We start from the raw sequence: 11,754 nt of genomic DNA, 5'->3' as shown, positions 1-11,754 counted from the left end.
TTAAGACTGGAATAAAAAAAGCAAAACGGTCTTTATTAAGTAAAATGTCACATGCATCAAAAGCTCTCAAAATTAAAGTCTTTATTGGAATATTTTCCATAGCAGTTAAGATCTAAAACGTTTTACTGTTCCAAGATGGTTCCAAATGCACTGAAAATCATTTGACAAAAATACATTGCACCAAGTCCTACCTTGCAGTAACTGAATGTCTTTAAAAAATAAATAGTCAACACATTTTTGTACATCTAAACTTCCAGGTCTGGTCAACAAACAAAATGTATAACCTCTCTTTTCTCTTTTACCACAAATTGTGAGGACTTGAGTGCAGCACACAAGTCGTAACAGTGCAACCTTCGTGATTCTAAATGGAACAGTTTAAAAGTAAAACCCCCAAATTATACACATATAATGAGTAATAACAATGATAATAGAAATAATAACATGATAACATCATAGCAACAGTAATAGTAATGAGGGGTGTAGCTACTCTTACTGTATAGCAACACTGATAAAAGCAAGTTGTTTTTTTTAAAGGACCAAATATTAACAATTAAATATACAGATTACATTCCTGTGGGGGGGAATCTGGGATGAAGGAGGCAGCCCTAAGGAGGACATTACACTGCTTAGGAGCCATGCCATTGGCTGCCAGAGTCTGCGGTGTGCACTGCAGTCTTACAGGGTTGAACTCTGTCATGAGATGTGTGCAGCAGTTAACCCCAACCTATCCCACAGCTTATGAATCGTGGTGCCATGTGAAAAGTTGAGCTGACAAGACGCCTGCATCTCAAGTTTCGATTCATCCCGAGGCAGTATAGGAACTCCCTTTTCGTTCCTATTTCTGCTGAGTTGCCGCGGCGTATCAATATGCTCTAGTCGTGGCATGGTTTAGATTCTGCGGCGCGGAATCTGTGGTCGATCTGTAGCAGGGAGAAGGCGCGGAGCATCCCCAGAACACATTCAAAGTCCCGCCCTGTCCGTGTACAGCGTGACGACAGGCTCTATGAGTAGCTTTGGATGCACGGAGAGAGAGAAAGGGAGAACGAGAGAGAGAAAAAGGGAGAACGAGAGAGAGAGAAAGGGATTGAGAGAGAGACAGAGAGAGAGAGAGAGAGAGAGAGAGAGAGAGAGAGAGAGAGAGTGGTAGGCCCGAGAAGAGTCATAGGCCTCAGTTCTGTGGCTTTGATCCTTATAATGAAAACTGAGACACACAAGGCTTTGTTAAAATGTCTGTTGAATACGTCCCATGGTGATAACACAAACCAAACACAAAAACACAAGAGGGAGGAGTGATGATGGAAAAAAAGAAAGAACACAATCTGCCTTTGTAAGGTTCCACGCCAGGCTATAGAAGCAGGAGGGGGGGGAGTGATTTGTCAGCTGCACACCTCCAGGGTTTCAGTGCAAGAGCCATGGGGTATAAGGAGAGGGTCAGGGAACTGCAGTCTTCTTGATCACATTCCTCCTCCATCTCTGACATTCCGTTAGTCATTCTGTGATGCTTTCGGTACCAAGTAAAAACAAATCTTCTTTCATGATTCTCTCTGGACACATTCTATAAAAACAACATTCACCCTCGATTTTCAGGAGACCCTCAGTTATATAAAAAAAAAATCTTTCATTTTCCCCAGCCCCCTTGGTTTTGTAGAAAAAAGAGTCCTGTGGCGTTATGTGCAGATACCAGGGGCCCCTGTGGGGTGATATGTCTGTGTAGGATGAAACCGAAGCGGCCTCCTCTCATTGGACGCGGGGCTCTCCGTGGACCCGGACGCGGTAGAGGCAGGTGTATTCTGGGTGGCCCCAGTTAGTCAGCACCCGCACCTCGATGATCTGGAAAGCCTTATCGTTTTTCTCCTGCAGAGCGGGGATGGAAGACACATCTCAGATCACCGACGCGTGTGAGATATAATGGAGACCCTTTTGTGTGTGAGATGTCGAGGTAGTTCTATGTGTGGTAGTAGGTGAGAGTGTGTGTGTTTACCATGACTGGGAAGGTCTGCAGTGAGTCCCCGTCATCCTGGTAGGTGTACTGTCCCAGCAGCTTCCCCTCCTCCTGGTACTCATCATCCAGACCCTACACGCACACACACACGAAAAAGAGATTGAAGATATATTCCTGGGAATGGGTACACAGTGTGTTCATCTTAAGTGAGAGAATACATCGTGTGTGTGTGTGGTGTGTCTTACATAGACGGTGAAGTTGCGTGGGGCGCTGCTGATGTGGCCGGTGGGGGACAGGGCCTTGGGGATGTGCTCCAGGCAGAAGGCTGTGGGCAGGACCTTGAGGGACAGACGGATCACCAGGTAGCCCTGGGAGCCCTTGAACGCCCAGCAGTTCCCTGGGTACACATCAGGCTGGTGTGGGAGGACGGAGAGGACAACACGTCAGAACGACCAGCCACCAACAGCGGCGAGATTGTCAGGCCGGCCTGTATGTTTTGGGGGGGATTCCCACGCCCCCGGGGTGATGTGGAGGGTGTGAGGGCGGGCGGGGCTCACCTGGATGACCACGCGTGGCGACTGGGAGAAGTACCAGAGTGGCAGGCCGAACAGGCTCATGAGGGCTGTCTTCGTCTCGTAGGTCTCAGAGCAGCGTGTGCTGAGGATGCTGCCACCTGGACACACAAACACACACGCATAAGCACACAGGCAAACACGCACAAACAGACACACCCAGTTGGTATCTGTTGTGATCTATGTAGCCTAGGCTGTGGGCTGAACCCCCGTAGCTCTAGCTCGTACACAGGGTTAGGGTTGTGCAATGAGCCTCGCCGAGTGCTGATCCGAGATCAGGAGTTAGGGCAGTCTAACACGTCTTATCCAAAAAGCACAACTGATCCTGGTTCTCCTCTGGTGGAGTTAATGAAATCAAATCCTAAGCTCTGACTACCTGGAAATTCCTCTCGACTTCCCTGTCAGTGCTGGGGCTAACAGGTCTACATTAGCATTAGCTCTCAGTCAGTACACTGATGCACTTTAGAAGAGAAGGGGAAGGCTGTTTTAAAGTGGGGTACATAGTGTGGCCTTCTAACCTCCAGACTCCAGGGCGTAGTCCACCAGGCCTGTTCGATCCTGGGAGTAGAGTTTGAGTGCATTCTGCACAATCAGCTGCACTTGCTGGGGAGTCAAAGTTAAACAAGTTAGGGCATTCTTAAATGAAAGTATGGGTTAGTCCAAGAGACATGTTTGAAAGAAAAGCTTCTTTAAAGTGTGCCATGGTGGTCAGTGGCAGCATACCTCCTCAGACAGGCCCTCTCCGGCGGCGGAGTGCTGGACACTCTGGGTGACCGTCTGGGTGATGGTGTGGATCTGGGCCTGGGCCTGGGCCTCCGTCAGAGCCTGGGCCTCGCTTAGCGCCTGGGCCCGGCTCTGCTCCAGCTGCAGGGCCACGTCTCTCAGGATGCCCAGCTCCAGGGAGGCGAGCGAGGCCTGCAGGTCGGCCCCGCGCACGTAGCGCTCTGACAGCCAGGCCAGCAGGGCCTCGGGCACCTCTCCCTGGGCCTGGCCTCCGGGGTAGAACAGAGCCAGGAGCTCCTTCTTGACTTGGGCCGACACCTGAGCTGTCACCTGGGCAGACACCTTGAGGTGAGAGAGAGAGAGAGAGAGAGAGAGAGAGAGAGAGAGAGAGAGAGAGAGAGAGAGAGAGAGAGAGAGAGAGAGAGAGAGAGAGAGAGAGAGAGAGAGAGAGAGAGAGAGAGAGAGAGAGAGAGATGTCGATGAGGGGCAATTAGGATTCTGTTTGAAAGAATTAGCACAGAAAGTGCAGTGGTAGATTCAACTGGTAGACAGTGCAACAACTGTGTGACGCTGTGATTAAAGACTGTCACAGATTGTGACATCTGTTCATTTCAAAGTAAATGTATGACAAATACTATTCATGTAAATGTTTTCTCTTATCCATGCACATAGGGTAACACTTTAGATCCAGTTGCTTGTCACAAGCTTGCATTAGTTCAAATGTAACCTTTATAAGATGCTTATTAACTTTAATATGTGTTAATAAGACTTAATAACTTACTAGGGCTTTATTACCTATTTACGCTTATTACAAGCACCTGAATCTAAAGTGTTTCCTCACAAGGATGTAAACAGTTGGTCGTGTCTCACCATGCCCTGCAGTGTGTCCAGCTGCTCACACTTGCCCTGGCATCCCATCACCCCCTGCAGGTCCTGCCGCACCCGCCCCAGCTCCGCCTCCAGCCGCTGCACCTCTGCCAGCAGGGCATCGTGGGCCTTCTGCTCCACGCCCACACTGAGGGAGAGAGAGGGCTTACAAACAGCCACTTGAAGAACGTTCCCGAAAAGTATTTTTCCCTCCAATTCGACCTTCTGTCACATCACTTTTTTTCTCCCTTTTCTTTTAGAAGACACCTCGCTCGTCTCTCACAAACTTTCCTTTTTTACGTACATACACAATTTTTTCCCTCATGGAACTGTGAACCTTTTGAAGGATACCCACAGTTCAGAGAGCCTGTTAGCTTAGCATCAGTGCACCCACCTGATAGGAGCTGGGGCTGGTGCCGGGGCAGGTGCCGGGGCTGGGGCCGGGGGTGCTGTGGAGGCCAGGGAGGCCCTCTCCTTCTCCCTCAGCTCCTCCTCTTCCTGCTGCCTCTGCTGCTGCTCCTGCTGCCTCTGCTGGTCCTCCTGCTGCCTCTGCTGCTCCTCCTGCTGCCTCTGCTGCTCCTCCTGCTGCCTCTGCTGCACCCCCTGGCAGGAACACAGGACCATGAGCTCCAGGAAACACGTGGACTGTTACAGTTCTCTACAGTGGTGTAGTGTAGTACACAGTATAGCCGTGTACAGTAGTGTAGAGTAGTGCAGTATATAGTAGTGTCGTGTACAGCAATGTTAAGCAGTGCAGTATACAGTGGTGAAGTATATAGTAGTGTAGTGTTGTATATAATAGTGTTCGTGTACAGTAGTGTCTTGTACCTGGGTCTTAACAGCCAGCTGCTGCAGCAGCACCTCCAGCTCTGCCAGCCTGGCTTCCTGACTCTGCTGTCGCTCCCTCTGCTGCTCCTCAGACTGGAGGGAGAGAGGGAGGAAAGAGGGGGAGAGACAGAGAGAGAGAGAGACAGGTGTCACCGATCAGTATCTGCACCCATCAGACCCATTCAAAGTGAATGCACAGCACAGCCAGCGGTACAGGCGACAGCCCCCCACCTCCCCTCTACGCCTCCACCCCTCTCCCCCCTCCCCAGGACCCCCACCTGTGTCCTGTGGCTGCCCTCCTGCTCCAGCTCTCCACGGAGCGCGGCCAGCCTGTCCTCCAGCAGGCCGGAGACCCAGAGGCCCAGGCCGTCCCGGTCGGTGCGGCTCTCCAGCTGCAGCCTCAGGCCCTGGTATAGGCCCAGGGCGTCCCCGTGGCGACGCTCCTGCTCCTGGTCGCCCTGCTGGACCTGCTCCCACAGCACGGCCAGGCGGCGCTCCACGCGCTCCAGGCGCTCCAGGTCCGCGCCGCTGACCGCCGCAGCTGAGGGGAGGGCCGGCTGGACGGGGGAGGGAGAGAGGGAAGGGGGAGCGGAGGGGCGTGAGTGTAGCGGAAGAGAGTTGGTAAAGAAAAACGAAAGATAAAAATCGGTGAAGTTGAACGTGCAAATGTTCACACGGCCACGCGCACTCTCTGGCTCTCACCTGTGCCTGGGGGGTGGAGGCCGCGGCGGACTTCTCCAGGGGCACGACGGCGGCGGGGGATGGGGGGGTGGAGACGGGGACGGAGGCAGGGACCAGGCTGGCCAGGTAGGTGAGGGGGGACGTCAGGTTGAAGGCCGGCAGGAGGGAGAGGAGGGTGGCACTGGACGGACCCCAGAACCACAGAGCTGAGGACAAGATTAAACAGTTTGGGGTTTCATTTCACGTGGAGTGGAGTTCTGCAGGTAGAGGGGGTGTGTGGATAGATGACTGCGTAGATGTCGCTCGCCTGATGTGTGTGCCTTTAGCATGTGAAAGTGTGTGTGTGTATGTGCGTGAGGAAAGGAGAGCAGATCCATAGAAGGGGCAGATGCTGTCTCTGGGAGCCCAGAGAGGTGACCTGAATCTGGGACTGGATTTGGATCATACACTGGGGACATGTGCTGGTTAGAAACTCCACTGCCATGTGTCTGATGTATCTCTGTGTGTGTGTGTGTGTGTGTGTGTGTATGTTTGAGGAAAACTCACTCACCCAGGATCAGCAAGAGGGGCAAGAGGAACAGGAGCAGTTTCCATAGTTTAGGCAGGCACCTGGGACACAGACACACACAATGCACTCCTTGAGACAAGACGCAAACAGACCAGACCCAGTAACCTTTGGGTCCCCAGATGAGGCAAAGCTAAATAATTGAATCCAGATGCAAAATTGAAAAGGTTCAAGTAAATAATTCACTCAGCGCGTCCCTCGTGCGCGTGGCATTTAAATAAGTCCGGTCATAACTTGGCCCCTCATCGTCTGAAGTTATGACCAATGTCAGACTGCAAACACTAATTCAACACAACCTGAGGTCACTGACGTGAATTTAATAGGCTGCCGTGAAATCTCAACAAATGCAATCAAATAACCCAAAGCCTAAACTAATCCTGGACTAAAACCACAGACTGCCAGCGCAGCAGTGTAGGGATCTGCCTGTGTGTGTGTGTGTATATGTGTGTGTGTGTCTCACCATGTCAGGATGAAGACGTTCAGGAGAGACATGAGAGACACCAGCTGGTACCATCCTGTCCCCACACACCACAGCACTCCTCTGCCTGCCTTCCCTGGACCGGAGAGAAGGAGAGGAGGTGAGAAAATATGACCATAAAAAAACAGGGAGAAGAAGAAAAAAGCTACAGGTGAGAGTAAACAACAAAGAGAGAGAGAGAGATAGAGAGAGACTGAGAGAGAGAGAGAGAGAGAGAGCTAGAGAGAGAGAGAGCTAGAGAGAGAGAGAGAGAGACTGAGAGAGCTAGAGAGAGAGAAAGAGAGAGAGAGAGAGCTAGAAAGAGAGAGAGAGCTAGAGAGAGCTAGAGAGAGCGAGAGAGAGAGCCAGACAGGTGAGCCCTGGGTGAGGGGTTGTCTGTATGCTAACCTGGAGCAGCCAGGATCATCCACAGCACTGAGAGCAGCTTCTGGGCCAGGCCTGCCACCCCGGACCCCGCCACCCTGCCCGCCCTCAACAGCCAGTAGCCAGGCTGCAGCAGTAGGTAGCCTGGGGTGGAGAGAGGGATGGAGACATACACACACATATTGTTACCAAAGATATTCTGACAGAACTCTAGATAAAAAGAAATGTGTACACTTAAAATAACGTGTTTAATTCCTAAAAGGCCCCCAGTTTAACTGCATATAGACGCATGGCTGTGCGGTAACTCGTGACGTTGGCAGCAGTGCTGGCACCTCCGTACAGGGGCTCAGTGGAGAGGACAGAAGTGTGTTAACCTGTGTAAGCTAGGAGGCTCCACAGCGCCCCCACCAGGCGGCGGGCCCTGGAGGTGTGTGTGTGGACCACAGTGTGTGTCTCCAGGTGCTGCTTCCCTTTGCAGTCGTCACCTGCGGAACGTTCCCCAGGATGGATGGATGGATGGATAGATGGATGAATGGATGGGGGGAGAAATGATAACAAACACAACGCAAAGGATGAGTTTATGGATGACTTCAGAAAAGGCAACATGGGTTACGATGACAACGCAAATTAGGCAATGGTGAAGCAACTCAGTAAGTCAGAACCAAAAAATGGTGAATGTGACATAAACCATAAGAATGACACAGCACTGAATCATGCATATTTAACATTGTGTCGTGTTATCGTGTGTTTGAATAACTGGAAAGTCACTAGTTTGACAGTGTAAAAAGTCACGGACCAAAGGCTAGGCTGCACAGCTGTGTGTGTGTAAATATTTGGAGACGCTCCTCCCACCCTCCCTCTTTCTATCCCCCCCCCCTCAATCTTTCCCCCTCCCTCCTGCTGGTGTTCATGTGACACAGCAGTCCCTTGTTCTCAGGGTCTCCTGCTTGACACATTTTGAATGCTGCTCATGGCCATTAGTCATCTCTGACACCAGGGTCACCTCATTCACCCTGGGTGGGCGTGACAGGGACAGCTGGAACTTTCCGGAGCCTGGGACTGTCCCATGGAAATATTTCAAACGAAACCCTTAATTTCTCCTCTTTCGCTTTCACAATGACTAGCCGATATAAGCAAGTGCAGTCACTTGACTGGACCACTAGCTAGTCATAGCTAACTAGTCCACACAGACCTTGTGTACTGGTCCACATGGGGGGGGCACACATGGCATTCACTTTGTGTCCGTCTCTCTGTGTAGGGAATTTGATCGAAAGGTCTAAGAGGCTTGTGTGTGTGTGTGTGTGTGTGTGTGTGTGTGTGTGTGTGTGTGTGTGTGTGTGTGTGTGTGTGTGTGTGTGCGCGTGGAGGACTTACAAAGGGAGCCGTTCAGACCGAGGTGTCCGTCTCCTGTCACCATGTCTTTCACATTCATGCTCCCACAGTAGCTGGAGTGAGCTGGAACAGGAACATTTACATGAATTTACAAGCCAAATCACGACGTCATGCGGCGTGGGCTGATTGACAAAAGTTCTCACACGGGTTGGAATCAGAGTTGTTTGCATGATGTCACCCAGGTGACGAACAGACAGAGGAGGACAACAATCATAATGTACAAAACAAGACAATTAGAAGGAGGAGAATATGAGTGAAAGTGGGGGGCAAGTTTGAATAGTTGTGTCGGTCTTTCACTCGAAGAATATGGAGATGAAGAGCCGGGAGGAGACAGTTCTATACAAACTCTAAACAGTTCAAACAGACACACAAGGAGTAAAGGTGCCTTCCGCACTGCTGTTCAAACATCCTTTCACACGGCTGTTTTCAATCCCAGACGACTGCATACGACGACAGAGAAACACAAGGGAAAAAAAGCTGGAGAGAAATGGAATTGATTTTGAAGACAAGCAACCCCCCCAAAAAAAGTTCCACAGAAGGACTGAGGGGGGGGGGGGGGGGGACAAGGGGCCGGTCAGAACGGTTGACCCCTGACCCCGGCCGCTTGCAGGTACCTTTGCCTTCGTAGCCGTTAGCTCTGTAGCCCATCCTGTGGAGGGTGCTCTGCTTGACCAACCACAGGCCAGCCACGCTGGAAGACACTGCTCGCCTGGCAGAGTCGCACACCGACGCCATCAAACCTGGTGACACACCACACGCTCGCGGTCAGGCTGGGGAGAGGGCGAGCGCTGGGGACCCCAAAACGGCACCCACACAACAACAAAAAAGTTGTTCACATCACATTCTGAAGGCTGGGGAGGAGAGGCGAGTACAATTTGGAGCGCGGAGCGAAAGGAATGATCTCAGACGGAGTGGGGAAAAAAAGGTAGGGCATGAAAGAGAGCGAGGGGAGGGGAGATGAAAACATCCCATTTCGGGGGGCTGGAAAGACAGGTGTGTGGAGGAGAGCTTAGAGGAGAAGATTGAGTCTGTGCATCCGAGATGAGCGATGAAGGAAGAATGACAGCACAAAGGACGTGGAGAGGGAGGACAGTCAGCGGGCCATCCTGTGACAGAACAGAGAACAGACAGACAGACCGACAGACAGATAGACAAACAGGCTGGAGACAGAATGGAGGAAAGGAAAGGTGAGGAGCTCTCCGGATATGTCATATGAAGTGATGCACTGGAAGAAAGAAAGAACACATCAAAACTGAATGTCGAAGTAGAATAAGACAAATGTATATATAATTTATACATATTTGTCTTACAGCTCTACGGCCTTCCCAAGGAAAACCAAGACCCAGTCAGACGAACAGGGTCACGAGAGATGGATGAAGATCGGAGGGAGACAAAAGGAGGAGGAGTCTCCTTTCAGAGAAAGTGAGGGCAGAATCTTCCTGTCTACCTTTTCCTGGCGGACTGACGGCCTTGGAGGCCAGCCAGAGAAGGTTCTGGAAGAGGAGGGTCACCAGGGAGACGGCGGGGGCCAGGGCCCGTCTGGCGAGGCGCACACAGGCGCCAGACACGGACGCTAGCGCCCCTGGGAGGGAGGGAGACACGGTGAGCAGTCAGACAAACGACATGAGAGGGAACCGCGACTTGTGCCGTGAAGACCAGAGATGGCGACTGTAATATCAGTCACATAACAGATGCACTGACACACATTTAGCCCGATTCCCTCACCCCTATCCGCACCCCGGGTTGGTGCGGATAGGGAGTCAGATGGCTGAGCGGTTAGGGAATCGGGCTAGTAATCAGAAGGTTGCCGGTGCAATTCCCCGCTAGGCAAAATGACTTTGTGTCCTTGGGCAAGGCACTTCACCCTACTTGCCTCGGGGGAATGACCCTGTACTTACTGTGAGTCGCTCTGGATAAGAGCGTCTGCTAAATGACTAAATGTAAATGTAGATAGGGTCTGGTCTCACCTGTCTTGTTCCTCCGACTCTTATCCCAGGAGTAGATGGTTGAGGAGGAGGAGGATGAAGATGAGAGGGCGGCAGCTCTGGAGGCGGCAGCCTGAGCGGAGGAGGAGGTGGTGGCGGCAGCGGTGTGAGTGGTGAGGACCTCTTTCCTGTCAGAGTGGATGGAGCAGTCGTTGCAGATGTAGCCGTTGACGTGCGCCGTGTGGGTGTGCGAAGCGGCGCTGTGGAGGTCGCCGTTGACCTTTGAGGAGCCGTGCTCCGCCCTAGATCTCCTCTCTGGGTGGACATGCATACACACACATAAATATACACACACACAATACAAAGAAAACTGATTTTTTAACAAAATGACTACAAAATATGATTATTCGGTCAATTTATCAAGTAAAATTTAAATGTTTCAAAACTTAATCATAAGAAGTTTATTTATAAAAAGGTTTATGGACAAAAAACCTTGCCCATATAATGCCTTACAGATAAATCCAAATCCAAACTCACCTTTGAGAATGGCCTCCTTATTTGCATCTACATAGAACAGATAAGTCTCAGTCAGTCTACAGCAGTTCATGAATTAATCACACCAATAAATCAATGACATGATGTCACAGATCAATGCGGTTAATCTCCAAGGTAGCACATCAATGGGATTAGATATACAGATTACACACTTTCCCAACCCCATTGCCATTTTATTAATCCTATACCTGAATTATACATCCCTGTGTCACACATCAAGCATACACCCCACAATGCACAGTGATCTACTTACAAAGCTACAATCACGACCGCAATCCAGACAGCAATTACGATATCTATACACCCTTATTCTACAATGCAACGTCATTGCGTATCTTCGGCATTAGCATCTCCCTTGAAACATGCCCCTGCAGCAGGGCCAGGCCCAGTACTGACCCCAGTATCCCTCAGTGGTAGCGGAGGTGCTGGTGGCGTGCTGGCGTAGGCTGGACTGATCCAGGGCGGAGGAGAGCAGGCAGGCGTTGCTGGCCGCGGGCCCGCTGGCAGGCGTGGTGGTGGTGGAGAAGGACAGGGTCCTGCTCGGCGTCTCTGTGAGGGTCTGGGAGAGCGACTGCTGCTTCCTGCTCCTCACCGTCCTAGAGCGGAGGAACCCGGGGGGGGGGGGGGGGGGACTGAGGACAATGCTGACATCTCCATTGACATCAACATGTGACTTTGTTTGGTGTTGTGTTTGTGTTTGCATTGATATCTCAAAAAACTATTCTTTAACAAAAAGTGCAACTACGGTAGTTTTCCTTTTAAGACAAACCCCAGCATCTTAGTATGCACTGAAACAATATATCAGTATTTCAGAGTGTGTGTGTGAGAGTATGTGTGTATTTATTTGTGTGTGTGCTTGTGTG

The 11,754-nt window shown here is 51.1% G+C and overlaps 1 protein-coding gene across 6 annotated transcripts in view; it reads right to left on the bottom strand.

The window, feature by feature from the left end:
- Window positions 1-14: 14 nt before the first annotated feature.
- The window catches only part of sun1b (Sad1 and UNC84 domain containing 1b), a 26,477-nt gene continuing 14,737 nt past the window's right edge, over window positions 15-11,754 (bottom strand). For 4 of the 6 annotated variants that reach the window (XM_062451257.1, XM_062451243.1, XM_062451236.1 and 1 more), the window contains 21 exons: window positions 11,288-11,487; window positions 10,874-10,900; window positions 10,379-10,651; window positions 9,859-9,993; window positions 9,026-9,151; window positions 8,394-8,474; window positions 7,394-7,504; window positions 7,044-7,163; window positions 6,639-6,732; window positions 6,164-6,222; window positions 5,635-5,819; window positions 5,211-5,489; window positions 4,933-5,025; window positions 4,499-4,707; window positions 4,108-4,252; window positions 3,238-3,579; window positions 3,033-3,117; window positions 2,500-2,615; window positions 2,188-2,355; window positions 1,982-2,074; window positions 15-1,854 (listed from right to left, as the gene is read on the bottom strand). In XM_062451257.1, the coding sequence (XP_062307241.1) occupies window positions 1,738-1,854; window positions 1,982-2,074; window positions 2,188-2,355; window positions 2,500-2,615; window positions 3,033-3,117; window positions 3,238-3,579; window positions 4,108-4,252; window positions 4,499-4,707; window positions 4,933-5,025; window positions 5,211-5,489; window positions 5,635-5,819; window positions 6,164-6,222; window positions 6,639-6,732; window positions 7,044-7,163; window positions 7,394-7,504; window positions 8,394-8,474; window positions 9,026-9,151; window positions 9,859-9,993; window positions 10,379-10,651; window positions 10,874-10,900; window positions 11,288-11,487 (3,058 nt within the window). In that variant the 3' untranslated portion in view covers window positions 15-1,737. The remainder of the gene's footprint in view (window positions 1,855-1,981; window positions 2,075-2,187; window positions 2,356-2,499; window positions 2,616-3,032; window positions 3,118-3,237; window positions 3,580-4,107; window positions 4,253-4,498; window positions 4,708-4,932; window positions 5,026-5,210; window positions 5,490-5,634; window positions 5,820-6,163; window positions 6,223-6,638; window positions 6,733-7,043; window positions 7,164-7,393; window positions 7,505-8,393; window positions 8,475-9,025; window positions 9,152-9,858; window positions 9,994-10,378; window positions 10,652-10,873; window positions 10,901-11,287; window positions 11,488-11,754) is intronic. The other 2 variants (XM_062451251.1, XM_062451275.1) reach the window with 2 other exon arrangements.

The sequence above is a fragment of the Osmerus eperlanus genome, chromosome 2 (genome assembly GCF_963692335.1).
Source record: "Osmerus eperlanus chromosome 2, fOsmEpe2.1, whole genome shotgun sequence".
In the NCBI taxonomy this organism is placed as follows: domain Eukaryota; kingdom Metazoa; phylum Chordata; class Actinopteri; order Osmeriformes; family Osmeridae; genus Osmerus; species Osmerus eperlanus.
Note: the sequence above shows the minus strand (reverse complement) of the source record. Positions and strands in the feature narration are given on the sequence as shown.